The sequence below is a fragment of the Anarrhichthys ocellatus genome, unplaced genomic scaffold (assembly GCF_004355925.1).
Source record: "Anarrhichthys ocellatus isolate YVR2014 unplaced genomic scaffold, GSC_Weel_1.0 scaffold21, whole genome shotgun sequence".
Taxonomy (NCBI): Eukaryota; Metazoa; Chordata; class Actinopteri; order Perciformes; family Anarhichadidae; genus Anarrhichthys; species Anarrhichthys ocellatus.
In genome coordinates, this window is record NW_022280051.1 from 5,131,357 (window position 1) to 5,146,943 (window position 15,587).

The 15,587-nt window shown below is 43.7% G+C and overlaps 1 protein-coding gene across 4 annotated transcripts; it reads left to right on the forward strand.

Moving 5' to 3' along the window:
- The first annotated feature begins 382 nt into the window (after window positions 1-382).
- On the forward strand, window positions 383-15,136 carry tbc1d30 (TBC1 domain family, member 30). 4 transcript variants are annotated; one of them, XM_031858920.1, is made up of 15 exons: window positions 383-1,027; window positions 2,656-2,820; window positions 7,043-7,104; window positions 7,280-7,345; window positions 7,517-7,642; window positions 8,445-8,630; window positions 8,767-8,836; window positions 8,931-9,029; window positions 9,237-9,405; window positions 9,678-9,783; window positions 9,861-9,967; window positions 10,411-10,550; window positions 11,401-11,616; window positions 12,393-12,458; window positions 13,220-15,136. In XM_031858920.1, exons 1-15 carry the CDS (start codon window positions 571-573, stop codon window positions 14,464-14,466), a joined length of 3,282 nt encoding a protein of 1,093 aa, XP_031714780.1. In that variant the 5' UTR covers window positions 383-570; the 3' UTR covers window positions 14,467-15,136. The 4 variants fall into 4 exon arrangements, with proteins under 4 accessions (XP_031714780.1, XP_031714781.1, XP_031714783.1 ...); XM_031858921.1 differs by lacking the exon at window positions 12,393-12,458 and having other exon boundaries at window positions 384-1,027; XM_031858923.1 differs by lacking the exons at window positions 383-1,027; window positions 2,656-2,820 and adding an exon at window positions 4,147-5,122.
- The last annotated feature ends 451 nt before the right edge of the window (window positions 15,137-15,587 follow it).

The window sequence follows — 15,587 nt, forward strand, 5'->3', positions numbered from 1 at the left end:
TACAAAAATGTTTTTTTTTACAACGTGTTAAACAACCACCAATACTAAAATAACACATTTAACTGGAGATTAGAGCAGAAATACATGAACAAGACAACGTGTAAATGTCAAATACAATCTGCTGGGAGCCTAAAAGTGCGAGTTTATTGTCATATTTATGTTATTTTCCACATTAAATTGTGTTAAAAGTTGTGCACACGTACAAAACGACCTGCTGGCGTAGTGATAGAACAAGGAAGCTGATTGGTCGTTAAACTTTTGTCTCCTCCGTGATTGGTCGAGCCACAAGCACCTGTCGCGCGACCTGAAGAAAGTTTGGCAGCCGTTGAGAAATTTAGCCAGTGGGCTGGCCCATTGTTTAATTTCGGAGGGGGGGGGTGGCAGGGAACTCGAGTCCGGAACGTTCAGGAAGGAAACTAAAAGCTGTCAAACGGGTCTCTACCTTTTCTGAGGTGAGGAATGGAGTGCTCCAGGAACTCTATCCTCCTCGAGACACATCAAAGGAAAACTTTCCAACTTCTGCGGTGTTGTCTGGAAAAATGACAACTGGTTAATTAACCGTTAACAAAAATGGCGTCTGAGGTGAAATTAAACGGGAGCGAACTTTTGGAAGTTGACATATGCGACGCTGGCGTGTACTCGGAGGAAGAGAGCGGCGTTTTTGTCAACTCTGCCGCCTCCCCCCAGGATGAGTTCTCCGGCTTTCACCAGTGGACGAGCCCCGCCACCGAGCACGGAGCTCCGCCTGCCTCTCACTGGACCAGCACGGCTGGTGACAGTGACTCCGAGTCCCGGGGAGATGGAGTCAAATCTCTGAGGTCCTCCTCCATCGTGGACTGTCTGTTGGTGGAGCTTTATGAGACGTACAGTGGAGGCTGCCGGAGGAATCTGGACAGCTGGGACAGCTCCACCGAGGCGTCCGGATCCGATGCCTTTCTGGGCCGCAGTAACTCCGGGTCCAGCTTCCTCCAGGAGCTCCAGGAGAAGCACACCAGGAGGCATCAGGTGAACTACCTGGGCCAGAAAGGTGAGAGGTGTGGGCGGGGCAGGGTGTTTGTGTTCAGGGGCGTCGCCATGTCCTGTTTGAGTCTTTTAAAATAATTTTATTCATATTAGGTTAAATCACATACAATACAATCTGTATAACATGCAAATATCTAGATCCTCAAATGAGTAAACACCCAAACTCTGTTAACTCACTGGTCAACTACATTTTTCATGGTTTATTTGTAAAGTATTACTCTTCATTTCATATGGTTACCCATCTTTTTTAGGGTTGATCAGGGGTTAGCTTTACCCAAACTTAGTGGGTCCTTTTCCACATTTACAGCTGCCATATGCACTATTTCTTCAGCTTGTTGAGGTAAAAGAAATCCTGTAGTTTGCATCCTGTAGAGCCCATGTCCTGTTTTATATGTAATTTCCTTCATCATTCTGAAACCATAACACATCCCCTAGTACAGTGGTACTACTGTATGGTGTGTGTGTGTGTGTGTGTGTGTGTGAGTGTGTGTGTGAGTGAGTAGCCGAACTTCCTGGTCTCTGGACACACTGTTTACAGGTATCCTCACAGCATGCACAGCTTCACATCCACAAACGCACTCCGGTGTGTTGACAGCTCGTTTACTCGGTGTTGCCTCGGAGTCTTGAAAGGCATGCCTCTGTGAATGCCACGCTGCCATTGTGGAGTCCTACAGTAAACACAGCCAGGGCCGTGAGCTCGGTGTTTGCCCTCCACACACACACACACACACACACACACACAGACATGTGAGGGCTCGGTCAAGTTAAACACTGCAGAGGGCTGCCACTCAGGAAAAGGAAACAGTCTGATAAGGCCTCACAGAGCAGCTAAAACATATGTCTAATGTGTTTAGTCAGGGATTAAATGTGGGGGCTTTGTCTGCAGTGGGATGTTGGACGTTCTTGGTGCTTGAGGCAGACCCTGCCACCTCCTGGGCATTGTTATATGAAAGGGCAACCTCCAAGGAAGGTGGTAATGTAGATGATTGCAAAGTGATTGTTTAGGCAGATTTTTATTTCTTTTTCTATATTTAGTAATAGGCACAGAGGTGATATCTAAATGAAATAATAAACCGTGAATATTTTTATTTATTGAACAGTGTTTTGAAGGTTTTTATTATGTAATGTTGAAAAAGTAGCTGGAATATTTATTAATTTACTACGTTTTGGTCTGTCCAATGTTCATCTTCTCATTTATCTTCAAAGATATAATGTTAAATGAAGAAAATAAGCAAATCTAAACTTTTTGGGAACTTTTTGGGAATGAGCAAATATTTTGTATTTGTACTTGATAGAGGACTCAAGGGACCCTACTGATTAACTCTGTCCCACAGATCTGTGTCACCTTCACCCGACAATCTGATTTTAGTCTCCATAAATGTGGAGTGTGTGTGTGTGTGTGTGTTTATGTGGGGCGGTGTTCTGGTTTCTCTCATTTCATCTTTGCCTGCAGCCTGGAAAACAGACAAATTATATTCTGATCTAATAGCGGAGTGCAGACATCATCAAACTATATTAAGTAGCTTTATTTAGAAGACATCTTATTTATTATTCAGTTTTAAGATTTCCAATGTGTGTCAGACACTCATTTCATCATTTATACTTATGTGTTTGTGTCTTTTCTTTTCTTAGCCCCGGAGGAGCTGCACTCGATCATCCAGGAGGTGAAATATCGAACCGGCCTTCAGTCGACCAAGCTGCTTCGCCAGCTGAGGAGACGGGACCGACTGTGCCACAAACTGCAGAAGAACTACGACATCATCACGGCCTGCCTTCAGGCTGTCTCGCAGAAACGACGTAAGAACACACTTTAGTCCTAAAAACACCGGTAGATGGTATCACAGCACGCGTCTGTGTTGGTGAAATTGATTTGAAAATAAGGTTTGTGAACATTTAAAAGGCTTTAACTTCGAGGGTGAGTGCATTTGCAAGATACTATAGATCTACAGGTTTGTGCACGATGTAGTCCAAGCTGTCGTATCACATGTTGTATGAAAATAGTCCTCACATTTACATAATAGAGTGACATACAGTAGAGTCAAAGCACGTGACTACGCAGGAATCATATGTTCATTTTCATATCTTAATCTCCCGGCTCTTCTGCTCCAAAACAGCCTGTAAAATAGTTTAAATTCACCTGTTATGTCAGAGATGAGTGATCTTTCAGATTAAATATCCTGACTATACAAATTGGGAATATGGGAGAATAACAATAAGGCAAAGTCTACATAATTTTACAAAATGATTCTCTTTACAGGTGCTAGCGTTTAAGTTTTTGTGGTTGATTGTTATTGAGCCATTTCCAGATACGAAGAAAAAAGAGCAACGATTCAACAAAGTTAAACACAATTAAAGGAATTTAGGTGTAATGTGTGTTTTCTTTTTCTGTTAACAAGCAGCATGACTGTTCACAAGGAGGTAGAGTATAAAATCATAAATGGGTTTTATTGTGAGGAGGCATTTACATGTGGGATCATGGCCAGGCTGTGGCAATATTTCATATATATATATATATATATATATATATATATATAATTTTTTTTATTTTTTTTTTTGAAGCTTTAGTTCCTCGGCAGAAAGGGTTGTCTGATGGCAAAGTAAAGCGGTGAAATTATTGTAAATATAGCGTACACTGATATTGATTTGTGTGTCTAGAATAGGTTTATCTATCCACAGCAGTACTTTGCTTTGCTCCCACGCTGGTACTCATGTCTACTTCTCCAAACTGTACAAGTACCTCATGAAGCCCCACTTCAATACATCCTAACTAAGCCTTTAATACAAAGTACTTGTTTGATTCATGTTATGTTTATATGAAGAATATTACCTATTAGAGCTTTAACAATTCAATGAAACATAAGTCAGTACTTTTACTATCAGTATGTTTGTTTCCTTGAAATGGTCATTAAATAATATTTATTACTGGCATTATATCTATTGAAGGAATTGTACATCAACAAATCTCTGTACTTCAGACTATTTAACTCCTCTTCTTCTTCCTCTTCCTCCTTATCTTTCTCTTCACAGTATTATATATATATATATATATATATATATATATTTAGTTATGAGAGCAGTGAAACAGCTGTAACATCTGTAGAGAATATAAAGTATGATGATGATTACGTGACCTCATCATGGAGGCTGTTTGTTGGTATTGATCCTGAGTCATTAAGAGACTCGATGTCTTCAGGAAGCACTTACTGCACCTGAGACTGAATCATAACATCCTTTATGTTATTGCTCTCTCTCTTTTGGTGAGGTGACTCGGCAGAATCAGTGTTTCCTAAATCTTGGAGGGTGAGTTTAGTTTGCTGATTTGATAAAATAACTCACAAGTTCCCACGGCCCAAGTTTCAATTTTCAAATAGCTTTTTACCCAAACAAAAGTAAAGATGTATTCAACACATATTTATGTAGTTTGATTTTTAACTGGCTGACCACTTTATGGCTTCAGAAAACAAAAAACACCCCTGCTCTCTTTCCTCCTCCCCTCTCTCCTCCACCATTACCTCATCCCTCTCTTATCTCCTCCCCACGGCCTCTCCATCCTTGCACCTCCTCCTGGTGACGCAAAAACACCCGGAGGAGGATGAGGAGGTGCGTATCATCAGCAACACTACATACCGAGCACAGGCTGCACAAACCGGATGTCCTCCTCCTGCTATTTGTGGCATTTTTCTTTAACTCATATTTGATGTAGATGTTTTTGAGTCGCTTGCGCGAGGCTTCCTGGACGTTTGCTGCCTCGCTGATTTGATTTTAAAAAAGAGGAAGCGCACACACACGCGATCACCGGAAGAGATTGGAATCGGTTTCATTGAACAGCGGCGTATACCGGGGGGATGCGTTTCGACAAGTGAGGCGTGAAGGGGGATTATTAACGCGGGAGAAGAAGACGACGATGATCGATCGGGTCGCACGGCTCGATTCCCGATGAGACAGGAGCGGCTCACCGCCGCCGGCAGGAGGCCGAGGGCGGGCGCGAAGCAGCGGCAGCAGGGCTCGGGAGGGGTCGGTAACATCATCAGCAACGTCCTGAAGAAACGGAACGGGATCTCCAGGAGCGCGCCGCGGCTGCTCTGCACCTTAGAGCCAGGTGACGCTTATAGAGGATGGGTCTCTGGAGGAAAGCACTGCATTGTGGGATTTAAACAATACCCGAGAACGAAGATATCACTGTTATATCTAAGCCGTCTGATGAGCTCAGTGATTTTAGAAATGAGCTCCAGAGCATGAAGTGAGGTTTGGTTTCATACTTTAATGCATCACATGACCAAATTAGTGAGATATCGGGTTTCACACTTCTCTTCTTTGTGGATGAACACCAGATATGAAGCCAGCAGAAACAGCCAGATGTCTTCATACATCTGGCTGAATGTGAACACTTTTGATATGTTATTTAAATAAATGGATGTAGACGCATCAGACAGGGCTGTTTGTGAGTCTGGTGGCTCACCTTTTCTTGTTTTGATGCAAACTCATGCAAAGTGCCCGATAGAGCTTTTTGAGGAACTGAAACCCATAAATAAATAAAGACAAGGACCCTGGGAATGGAGGGCAAGTTGCATATGTAATGCTTTGTGATATTTAAGGTGCTTAAAACACCAACACAGCAACAATCCATCCATTTCACAGATATTCTTCTGGTTATCTGCTCCTAACAGCCTAACAAAAGCTTTAAACTTGTTTATTCGTGATACAATCAACTTAATGTGCATATATAGACTAACCCCTTTTTATAGTATATAACGTTGTTTTCTATTGTTTCTACCCAAAGACTGAAGATTAGATTAATTAATTAGACCCTTCTTTCCTTCCCTCTCATCCATTCCTTCTATCACCTCATTCTTTCTCCCCTTCCTTCCTCACCTTTCCTGCCTCCTCCCTTCCTACCTCCCCCATTCTCCTGGTTTAATTTCAATTAACGTCTCCTCTGGAGAGATTAAACTCTCACCTATTATGCCGGACTGCAGCCTCTGGACCTCACTAATGTTTCTAGCCTCGGCTGAGTACACGTTTTGTGTCATCTGTGACAGAGGAGTAGGAGGGTTTTCCGTGTTAATCCTCTCCCAAAGCTCCGCAGAATAAAGCGACGTTCGCACAGAATGGCGCAGGAAATAACGACAGAGGAGGACCGAGCAGGTTAAAAACACGTTTTGTCTTCTTGTGAGGGGTTTCTCTTGCAGTGGAAACTATATTGTTGGTACTTGTGGTGCGATCGGCTTCCGTTTGAGAGACGGATCGATCGTCGGAGGGAAGAGGTGGAGAGAGAGAGAAATGGCCGCTGTTGGCTCAGAGCCGCAACATGTCAGGACCTTCCCCTCTTAACTTCAGATCAAAGTTTCATTTCCGTTTGCAGGGTTTATCCTGCTGTGTTAAATATCTCTCTGAAGACGAAGTCTGGGTGTGTGTGTGTGTGTGTGTGTGAGTGTGTTCGTGCAAAGAGATTTGACGGAGATTGAAACGAGGATTTCAGCACCACGCGGAAATGGACAGCGACTCTCCCGTGACGCGTCTCAGAGCTCCAGAGTCCGTTCAAACATCTAATAATTTAACACGACGGCCTTAAATCCCTCGTTTTGTCTCATAATACCGTTTAAAATATAAGGTTGGAGGTATATTTCGGTAACACTCAGAGCTTCCGGTGTTTGGACCTCTTGTTTCAGATTTTGATTTGTTGCAGGATGTCAGTTTACCGACATGTTATGCACGTGCACGAGTCCGCAGGATGTAATAAATTATGTTTAGCATCTTTAACAAAAGGAGGAATTAGATTTAAATTATAAAGATTAATGCTATTGTAATTAGGTTTGAGACGTTTAAATTAACTTTGAGTCATAGATTTCATTATTTTGTATTTTATCTCCTTAAAGGATGTTTACATGGAACATATAGGTCATGAATAAGAAATATTTCCTCTTCCTGCACAGAAACTTTAGGATGTTGTCTGGTTCAATGGTAGTCACCCAGATCTGGTTCAGACCAGTCTGACCGGGTGTCTCTTGTTGTTTTGTAGGAGTTGACACGAGGCTGAAGTTCACCATCGAACCATCGCTGGGGAAGAATGGATTCCAGCAGGTGAGAAGTAAACGTGCTTTAATTTGTTTCTTTACTGCTTTTAGCTGTTGGTCTAATGTTGTGTGTGGATGAATGTGATGATGCTGACTTTTCCTCTTAAAGATAGAATATTGCAGTGCAGACGTGTGTGCAGGTTAATTAAAAATGTGAATAAAACGGTGTTTCTTCCCCACAGTGGTACGACGCCCTTAAAGCGGTGGCTAGACTCCCGACTGGGATACCGAAGGAATGGAGGAAGAGAGTATGTAACGTAAACTAAATGTTAAACATCTCTCTCTCTCTCTGTCTCTGTCTCTGTCTCTCTCTCTGTCTTCCTGATATTTGAACCATTTCTTCCCTCTTAGTTTGGTTCAGCTGTTGATATTATTTTGGTATTAATGTGGTTCCTGCTGTATCTGTTGTCTTGGTGCAGGTTTGGCTAACGCTAGCAGACCAGTACCTCCACAGTATCTCCATCGACTGGGACAAGACGCTTCGCTTCGCCTTCAACGAGCGCAGCAACCCGGACGATGACTCCCTCGGCATCCAAATAGTCAAGGTAACCAGATGCATGATATTGAATATGTGTACAGTTTAATAACTTTCATCTGAGAAGGTACCAATGTTTTCATGAAGAATTATAGTCATGTCAGCATGAAAAAAACCCTCTGGAACATTAATTAGGCCGTCAATCGACACAGAATCTTTCTGAAGTTTAGCAGTAAAACCAGTTACCGTCTTAAGTCCACTATTCTTTATAGATAGGTCCACATGTAGGAATCTGTACTCTCACCCGAATCTCAGTCTTCATCTGCACATTTGACGACTGAACAACAATCTCTGTTCACTAATGAAGACGGTGAGGTGTGTGTGTGTGTGTGTGTGTGTGTGTGTGTGTGTGTGTGTGTGTGTGTGTGTGAGTGTGAGTGAGTGAGTGAGTGAGAGAGGGGGAGAGAGAGAGCACATCCTACTAATGAGAGGAAGAGTAGTGTCCGGTAGGGGATGTTTACTTCTGACTGTGCGTCAGAGAACGAGGTGACTGCATCATGGAAACACTGAAGCTCTTTTCTGTTTCTCAATGACTCAGAGGTTCAACAGAGTTTTCCATCAACAGGGAAAAGTCTGATTATCTGCTTATCGTCACCGTCTCTCTCCTAAATGCAAGAAACGATCATTCTTTATCCTTTAATTTATCCAGTACATGCAGAGATTTATAATACAATAATCCATACTGAACACTGATATAATTGATATTTTATTGTTCATATGTTCTAGTTTTTTTGCTGTTCTTCTGTTGAATTCTGGCAGAAGAATTTCCTTCAGGATTAATAAAGTTCGTATCTTATCCTTCTGATGTCCAGGACCTGCACAGGACGGGCTGCAGTTCTTACAGTGGCCAGGAGGGGGAGCAGGACAGGGTGGTGCTGAAGAGGGTGCTGCTGGCCTATGCCCGCTGGAATAAAAGTGTGGGCTACTGCCAGGGATTCAACGTACTGGCTGCGCTCATTCTGGAAGTTACGGAGGGACATGAGAGCGATGCACTCAAGGTACAAATGCACAGCAACAGTATCAGCTTACAGAAGATGAATGCAGATTTGTAGAATGTGAAGTTAAAGTTAAGCTGCATGAAAAAGACTGACCTTTTCAATAACTATTCAACTTTTTCCACTCTTCTATATTCAGGTGATGATCTATCTGATTGACAAAGTGCTGCCTGAGAGTTATTTTGCCAACAACCTGCGAGCATTGTCAGGTAAACACAACAGACTAAACTAAACTGAAATGTAGTTTTGAGATATGTTTAATCTCTCATCAACTTCCTGTTTAAACCTGTCTCCTTCTCTCAGTGGACATGGCGGTGTTCAGAGACCTGCTGCGTCTGAAGCTGCCCAGACTGTCCCAGCATCTCCAACACCTTCAGAAAGCTGCCAACAGAGAGGCCGGAGGTACGAACCTGTGTGTTTGTGTTTACAGGAATGCTACCTGGTTACAAATATCAGAGAGCAGAGCTGCTGATGCTGCTTTAACTGCTAAATTATACTGGGAAAGAAATATCATGGTCTATAAATCATTTGCACATTAATGCATAAAGGCAAAATGTGTTCAAATAACTCAACTAATACCCCAAATAACAGACGTCTGTGTTCTCTCAGGCAGCTACGAGCCTCCGTTGACCAACGTGTTCACCATGCAGTGGTTCCTCACCATGTTCGCCACCTGCCTGCCGGCGCCCACCGTGCTGAAGATCTGGGACTCTGTTTTCTTCGAGGGATCAGAGGTGCTGTTTCGGGTCGCCCTCGCCATCTGGGAGAGACTGGGAGAGTGAGTGGACCATTACACAAACTGGGATTTGACTTCTGTGGGGGATTAACGTTTGTGTATCCAAATGTGCTGTTAATCAGCTTTAAATTGTATTATTTTCATGCTCAAACATTTAGAAAATTGAACCTTGAGACACTAAAAATATCCACTTAGAACTCAGAACCGTTAACTCCGGACCTTATGAATGCTCTTCTCTGATGTTTGCATCTCTTCCTCCTGTCTCCATCCTCCCATCTTCTAAAACGCTGCTCGTCTTCCTCGTCTCCGTCCAGGAGGATCGAGTACTGTCACACAACGGACGACTTCTACAGCACGATGGGTTGTCTCACTCAGGAGATGCTGGAGCACAACCTCATCGATCCTCCTGAACTCATGCAGGTACGGGATGAACTAAACCGCTCACGCCTGTTAAACCTCTGATGTTTTTAAACTAGTATCTTCACCTCACATTGCAGGAGGTTTACGCCATGGCAGTGTTTCCTTTCCCTCAACTGGCTGAGCTGAGAGAGAAGTACACCTACAACATCACTCCGTTCCCTACCTCAGTCAAATCCAGTGGAAGGTTTGTACTCTTCTTATAGATCTTGATAAATAAACACAGAATATTAATTTGATTTCAGCAGCTTACTGCCGTTAAACGTACCCTGTGGAGCTTCTGACAGCTAGTGGCACTAGGGGGCAATGTGTTCTTTATACATCATGAATATTTAGTAAGAGGCGGTTGACATGTTTCACGTTCCTGCTAACTGTAGGAGTTTACAAAACATGAGGAAAATGTTTTGAAGTTCAGAAACATTGAATGTACATATTTAACAGGTTGTCTTTAAACTAGAAGCCACTTGTCTTTTGCTCATGAATGAAATATGTACAAACACAGATGCAGGTTGTAATTGCAGCCTTTTTTAAAGGGATAGTTTTAGTATCGTATAGTTTTAGAACCCCTTAGTTTACATGTGTATGTGAACATGCTATAGTGGTGGTGATGATGTTGTTATCTTGTTCTAGTGGCGCTCTGGGCAGCTGGGAGAGCGACGACGACGCCGACATGGACGATGAGGACTCTGTGGTGACGGCGCTCGGCTGCCTGGGTCCCCTGGGTGGCCTACTGGCCCCGGAGCTGCAGAGGTACCACAAACATCTCAAAGGTCAGTGCGACCACATGAAGTGCTGCACAGGATTTCAGTGGCAGCCAAGTGGCTCAAGACAAACTGACAAACCGCCCCAAATCCTCCATTTTCTGCCCTCGATTCGTTTCCTCCAGACAAATCCCCACTTCCTCCTCTTCCAAAGAAGGAAAAAAAAGTCAAACAGCTGGAGGGATTTAGTTAAAAACATTTGGTTAAGATCTGAAGCAGTACTCGTCAATCTCCAGAGAGATTTAGAAACGACTTCAGACAGAAATAAGTGTTTAATTTAACCTCATAAGTAGATATAAGTACTGTTGTGACCTGGTTTGAAGTGGAAACATGGCTCATTCTTAAGAGCTAAGTGTAGCATTTGATTATTAATAAATCATCACTACAGTATAATTACAGTAAACAAACTAAACCAGCTGGGTTGGATTCAGTCTTTGCAACACAAAAGGAGGAAAAGCTGCCGCAAAAGGTGATGAAAGAAATAACTTCTGACCTTTTCCAGTAGAGCTAAAGAGAAAACGAACAGAAATTCAGTGAAGTAAATGTCAAACAGATCCCAACTAACCACTATATGTGGTGCTTAGTTTTGTGTCACAGCTGATCTTGATTAAAGGGGATGAAAGAGAAACTGGGGGAGCAAATAAGTAAGAAAAGGAGCTTAAAGGGAACTAAAAAGAGCATTGGATTTAGTTTGATTTGTGTATTTTCCTTTTTGAACCAAAGCCCTCGACTCTAATCTTTGATTCTCTGAAAGCCAAAATCCCGGTCATGAAATAAATCAAGTAAAATAAGGAATGAAGAGTTCAATGTTGGGATAAAGAACATGACAGCAGTGTTTCTTCTATCTCACTTCCTCCAGACCAGCGAGGAGAGCAGTGGAACATCGCAGAGCTGAGCCCAGGAGCGGTGGGAGCTGGAGGGGGAGGAGGAGGAGGTGCCAGGGCGGAGCATCAAGCAGCAATCAACAGCATGATGATGGAGAGGATGAGCACCGACATCTACGCCCTGAAGAAGCAATATACGCGCATCAAAAGGAGGCAGCAGCAACAGGCTATGCAACTCTACATACGCACAGGTGGGAAGAAGAGTCAAAACAATCATAACTTCACTTTAACTGACGTTTCTTCTTTATGTTTTAGCATTAATATCAGTAGAGAACAGTTCTCACAGTGGGGCGGCTTATGGATGGTTTTTTAATTTTACATTAAAGTTAGTATGAGGAACTTTTACCTGGTTCTGAACCAGTCTAGTCCTGATCCGTGGACAGACCCAGATCCGGCTTCACCTGCAGCCTTGGACCTGCAGTCGGAGCTCCAGAGGGAGGAGGAGAGCTCAGCTCCCGGCAGCAGCAGCCTCTCCTCCTCCAGGAGCAGAGCTTCTCCTCTCTGGGAGCCTACACCGACACCACGCTGCTGGAGACCCAGGGCGTATTGCTGGACCCGCTGGCAGGAAGGGAGGCACGGGAGAACCAGAACCAGGACTGAAGGGGCAGACTGTCAGACCCTGCTGCAGTAAAATGAGAGCTTTTCTAAAGAGACTCTGGTGCTCAGAGACCCTACAGCTTTCGTCCACAGGGGGTGCCAAAACCAACACAAAATGAAAGTTCCTCGTAGTAACTTTAATAATGTTTCACCACATATATAAATGATGCATCAATATATTAACTACATTTCTTCTTTGCAGGTGGTAAAGTGATTTATTGCTCATTATTACACATTTCTTATTTCAGAACAAAATAAGCTCTTTACTTTAAGTCTTTGCTAAAACAAAGCAGACTGTGACGAGGCTCTCTGTGTAGACGGACACGCAGCAGAAAGTTCTATGTTTCTGACGATGATGTGTGACTCGTAGGACCTGGACCTGAAGTGGCCACTAATCCAGGGGTTCTCCAGGAGCATCGCAACAAACGCAGCGACGGTACCGACCAGCACACCGACAGTACTGCTGTCGGACCACAAGGGTCCTCTGAAAACTGGGTGTTCTGGGGCTGATTTGAGCGTCTTTAATGATTCATTCCTTAATTAATCAAAGTAATTGAATGGTATAAGGAGGATAGCAGCTGGACAACTGGTGATGGTTTTGTTCTATTTGCAGCTGATATATTCCAGATTTTATTTGGAGACACCTGTCACTACTTTACAAAAAACAAGTCCATCAGATGCATGAATCAATTCTTTTATAACTTCAATTTAAATGCCAGAAACTTACAGTTGTGTTCACATGTTACGGGATATTAATATGATTATATGACATAATAATGTCAACACACTGTGTGCTTTTAAAGCACCTATAATCCTCAAAAGCTAGTTATTAGCTTTAATAGATAATATTCCATTTAACAAAACGCTGAGGATGTCTTCATAAGCGACAGATGTCTCCAATTATGCTTGATTTTTGCAAATGATTCATTTGTTTTCAGCTGTATGCTGCAGTTTCTGGGCGAATTTTTATCACTATCATTTAATTAACAATCTCTACTTCCTTCTATTTGTTGCTCCTCTCCTCTCATGCTAACATATGACTTGTGAACATTGTATAACAGTGTTACGGCGAGATGTTTTTTTCCCTTTCAGATTCAAACATCTGTGCACACACTCGAATATGAGATTCAGTGACCATGAAACGACTGTTTTCTGCCTGTTTTCATGTGATTGTTTTTCTGTCCCCTCACCTTTTAGACAAATGTCCCGCCACTCGTGTCTTGCCCTCCCAACTCAACCCTTCAAGCTCCGTAATCAACCACCTCCTTCTGGGTCGGAAACCACTCGTAGATCCCCGGGGCTCCAAACCCACATCCACTAGCACATCCACACTACCGGGGTCCAGACCTGCATCCCTGTCCCAGAATCGGGGCTCCCCGGCCAGGCAGCGCTGTGGCTCTCTGCTCTCCAACAGCACTGGATCTCCAGGGAGCTCGGGAGGAGGCGCCGGGTCGCCGTGGCGAGCTCATGTCCGGGTTCATCGAAGGAATATAGCCAGGGCCCGAGCACAGCTAGGCTTTGGAGAGTCAGAGGAAAGGGAAGGGGATGATGATGAGGAGGAGGAGGAAGGAGGATCAGGAAGATTTGAGGGTGAAGAGGAGAGGAAGCTTGGGAGGGATGATGAGGAGCAGAAAGAAGGGAGTGACTCCTTGGTGTCTCCATCTCCTGTTTCCTCTGGTGACGGGTCGGTTAGTGAAGAGGCTCCACAGGTGGCAGATGAGACAACAGAAGTTGCAGAGGTGGTGGTGCAACTGGACGCTCTGGATCTAGAGGACGCGGCAAATCTGACCTCCCCCCACAACGCAAACTCAGATGCACAACCAGAGTCTAAACCTGCACCCCAAGTCCCTCTCCTTCTCCCTCCTCCGCTGTCCTCAAACAGACACAAAGAGTCTGATTCGTCAGGTTCAGAAAGAAGCGCCGCATCTGACAGACACTTTCCCTCCATCGCTTTACCTCCACCTCACCACTCCTTCAACTCCACTCCCTCCACTCTGAGTCCGTCCCCGTCTCCGGTCCCTACGCCGGCTTCTCTCGGCATGCCCGGCTCGTCCTCGCCAACACCTCCCTCCACCCCGACGCCCAACTCCACATCCTGCCTCACGTCCTCTCCTTCAGCTCACGACTTCTCCTCTCTCACTCCTCACGCGTCCTCCACCTTTTACAAAACGTCCTCCCCCTCCACCCCCTCACTTTCCTCTATCGCCTCCTCGTCCAGGTCCCATTTGTCCTCCTCCCCGTCAACCCCGGCCTTGTCGTCCACCGTCTCTCCCAAACAGCCGGCCTTTTCCCCGTTCCCTAGCGTGAAGCAGCCCAGGAAATCGGCGGCAGCCAGAAATCTCGGGCTCTACGGTCCGACGTCCAGAACACCCACAGTACACTTCCCTCAGCTCAGCCGCAACCTCAACCGGAGTAGCGCAGCGGGCGCCACAGGCAGCCGGTGAAGACCTCTGCGCTCCCGAACTGAAGCTAGAAACACACAGTCGTTACGTGATATGAAGAAAATCATTCTATAACTACACCGTGTTGCCTCCTGCGTATCAAGAAAATAACCCACGTCTTATTTGAAGTAGATTGAAAGTTGTAGAAACGTAAAGTTCAGTGTGCATTGATGTTGACATGTGAAGATTGTGGTTCACTTGATGAAGGGTCCTCCTGAAAATCTCAAGCCATCACAGACTAGTTGACTCTTAAGTGTGAAACCTCATGTTTTGTTTATTGTTTAAACCGCATTGTTACTGTACAGTTAAGGAACATAGGACCCTAAGCCCTTTACAGTGACTATAATGGATACATGCTAACAATAAAGATTCGACATCAGATGTGAACCATGTTTTACAGACGTTAAGAAGTTACATTGCATTTGTGTTGGACGTCGGTGTCCCTTCAATAGTTTAAACCTTGAGAAAATCCTTCTCCTGGACTGAACCATGAAGAGACCTGCTTCCTTCTGGACTCATTTATGTGGCAACAAGATGAAGCACCTTTTTTTTTTTTTTCCTTTAAGATAACACGATAGCCATCCAGTTGTTTCAATGCCAAGTATTAAGAAACAAGAGATACCTAAGAAGTTCTGTAAATTAAGCATAATAAAAACTGTGTTCGTCCCCAAAACCCTCCCAATCTGAAGATGTTTGATGTCGTGAAGCACTACTTCATTCTTTATTCTCTGAGTAACAGCATCATGGCTGATGTCTAAAAAAGTACTTTCCAGAACAAAAGTAACCAAACTCCTTATGTCTTCCGAATTGTTACACTTTATAATAATAAGATAATTCTCAAAAACGTGATGTCACTTTTTCTCTTTAAAGTTATTATTTTAATTAAAGTGTAAGGCACTGCAAAACTATAATAATCATTATTATTGTTTTATTCTCCATGATGTGAACTTCAGCACATCCCTGATCAATGGTTTTACAACGAGGTATTATCTTAATAAATATGTGCTAGTTGGCAGAACACAAATCTGAACTTTGGATAAAGCCGGGTTCAAAATTCTGGTTGTTGACATATCAACACATATGTCAACAACACAGACAGATCCGAGTCAAATCCGAGAGGGGAT

What these genes read in the sequence shown, in the direction of transcription:
- tbc1d30 (XM_031858920.1), top strand. Translation starts at nt 571, where the DNA reads ATGGCGTCTGAGGTGAAATTAAACGGGAGCGAACTTTTGGAAGTTGAC. An exon ending in GGCTGTCTCGCAGAAACGAC is followed by an intron (nt 2,821 to 7,042) that starts GTAAGAACACAC and finishes GTTGTTTTGTAG; the next exon opens with GAGTTGACACGAGGCTGAAG. An exon ending in GGAAGAATGGATTCCAGCAG is followed by an intron (nt 7,105 to 7,279) that starts GTGAGAAGTAAA and finishes TCTTCCCCACAG; the next exon opens with TGGTACGACGCCCTTAAAGC.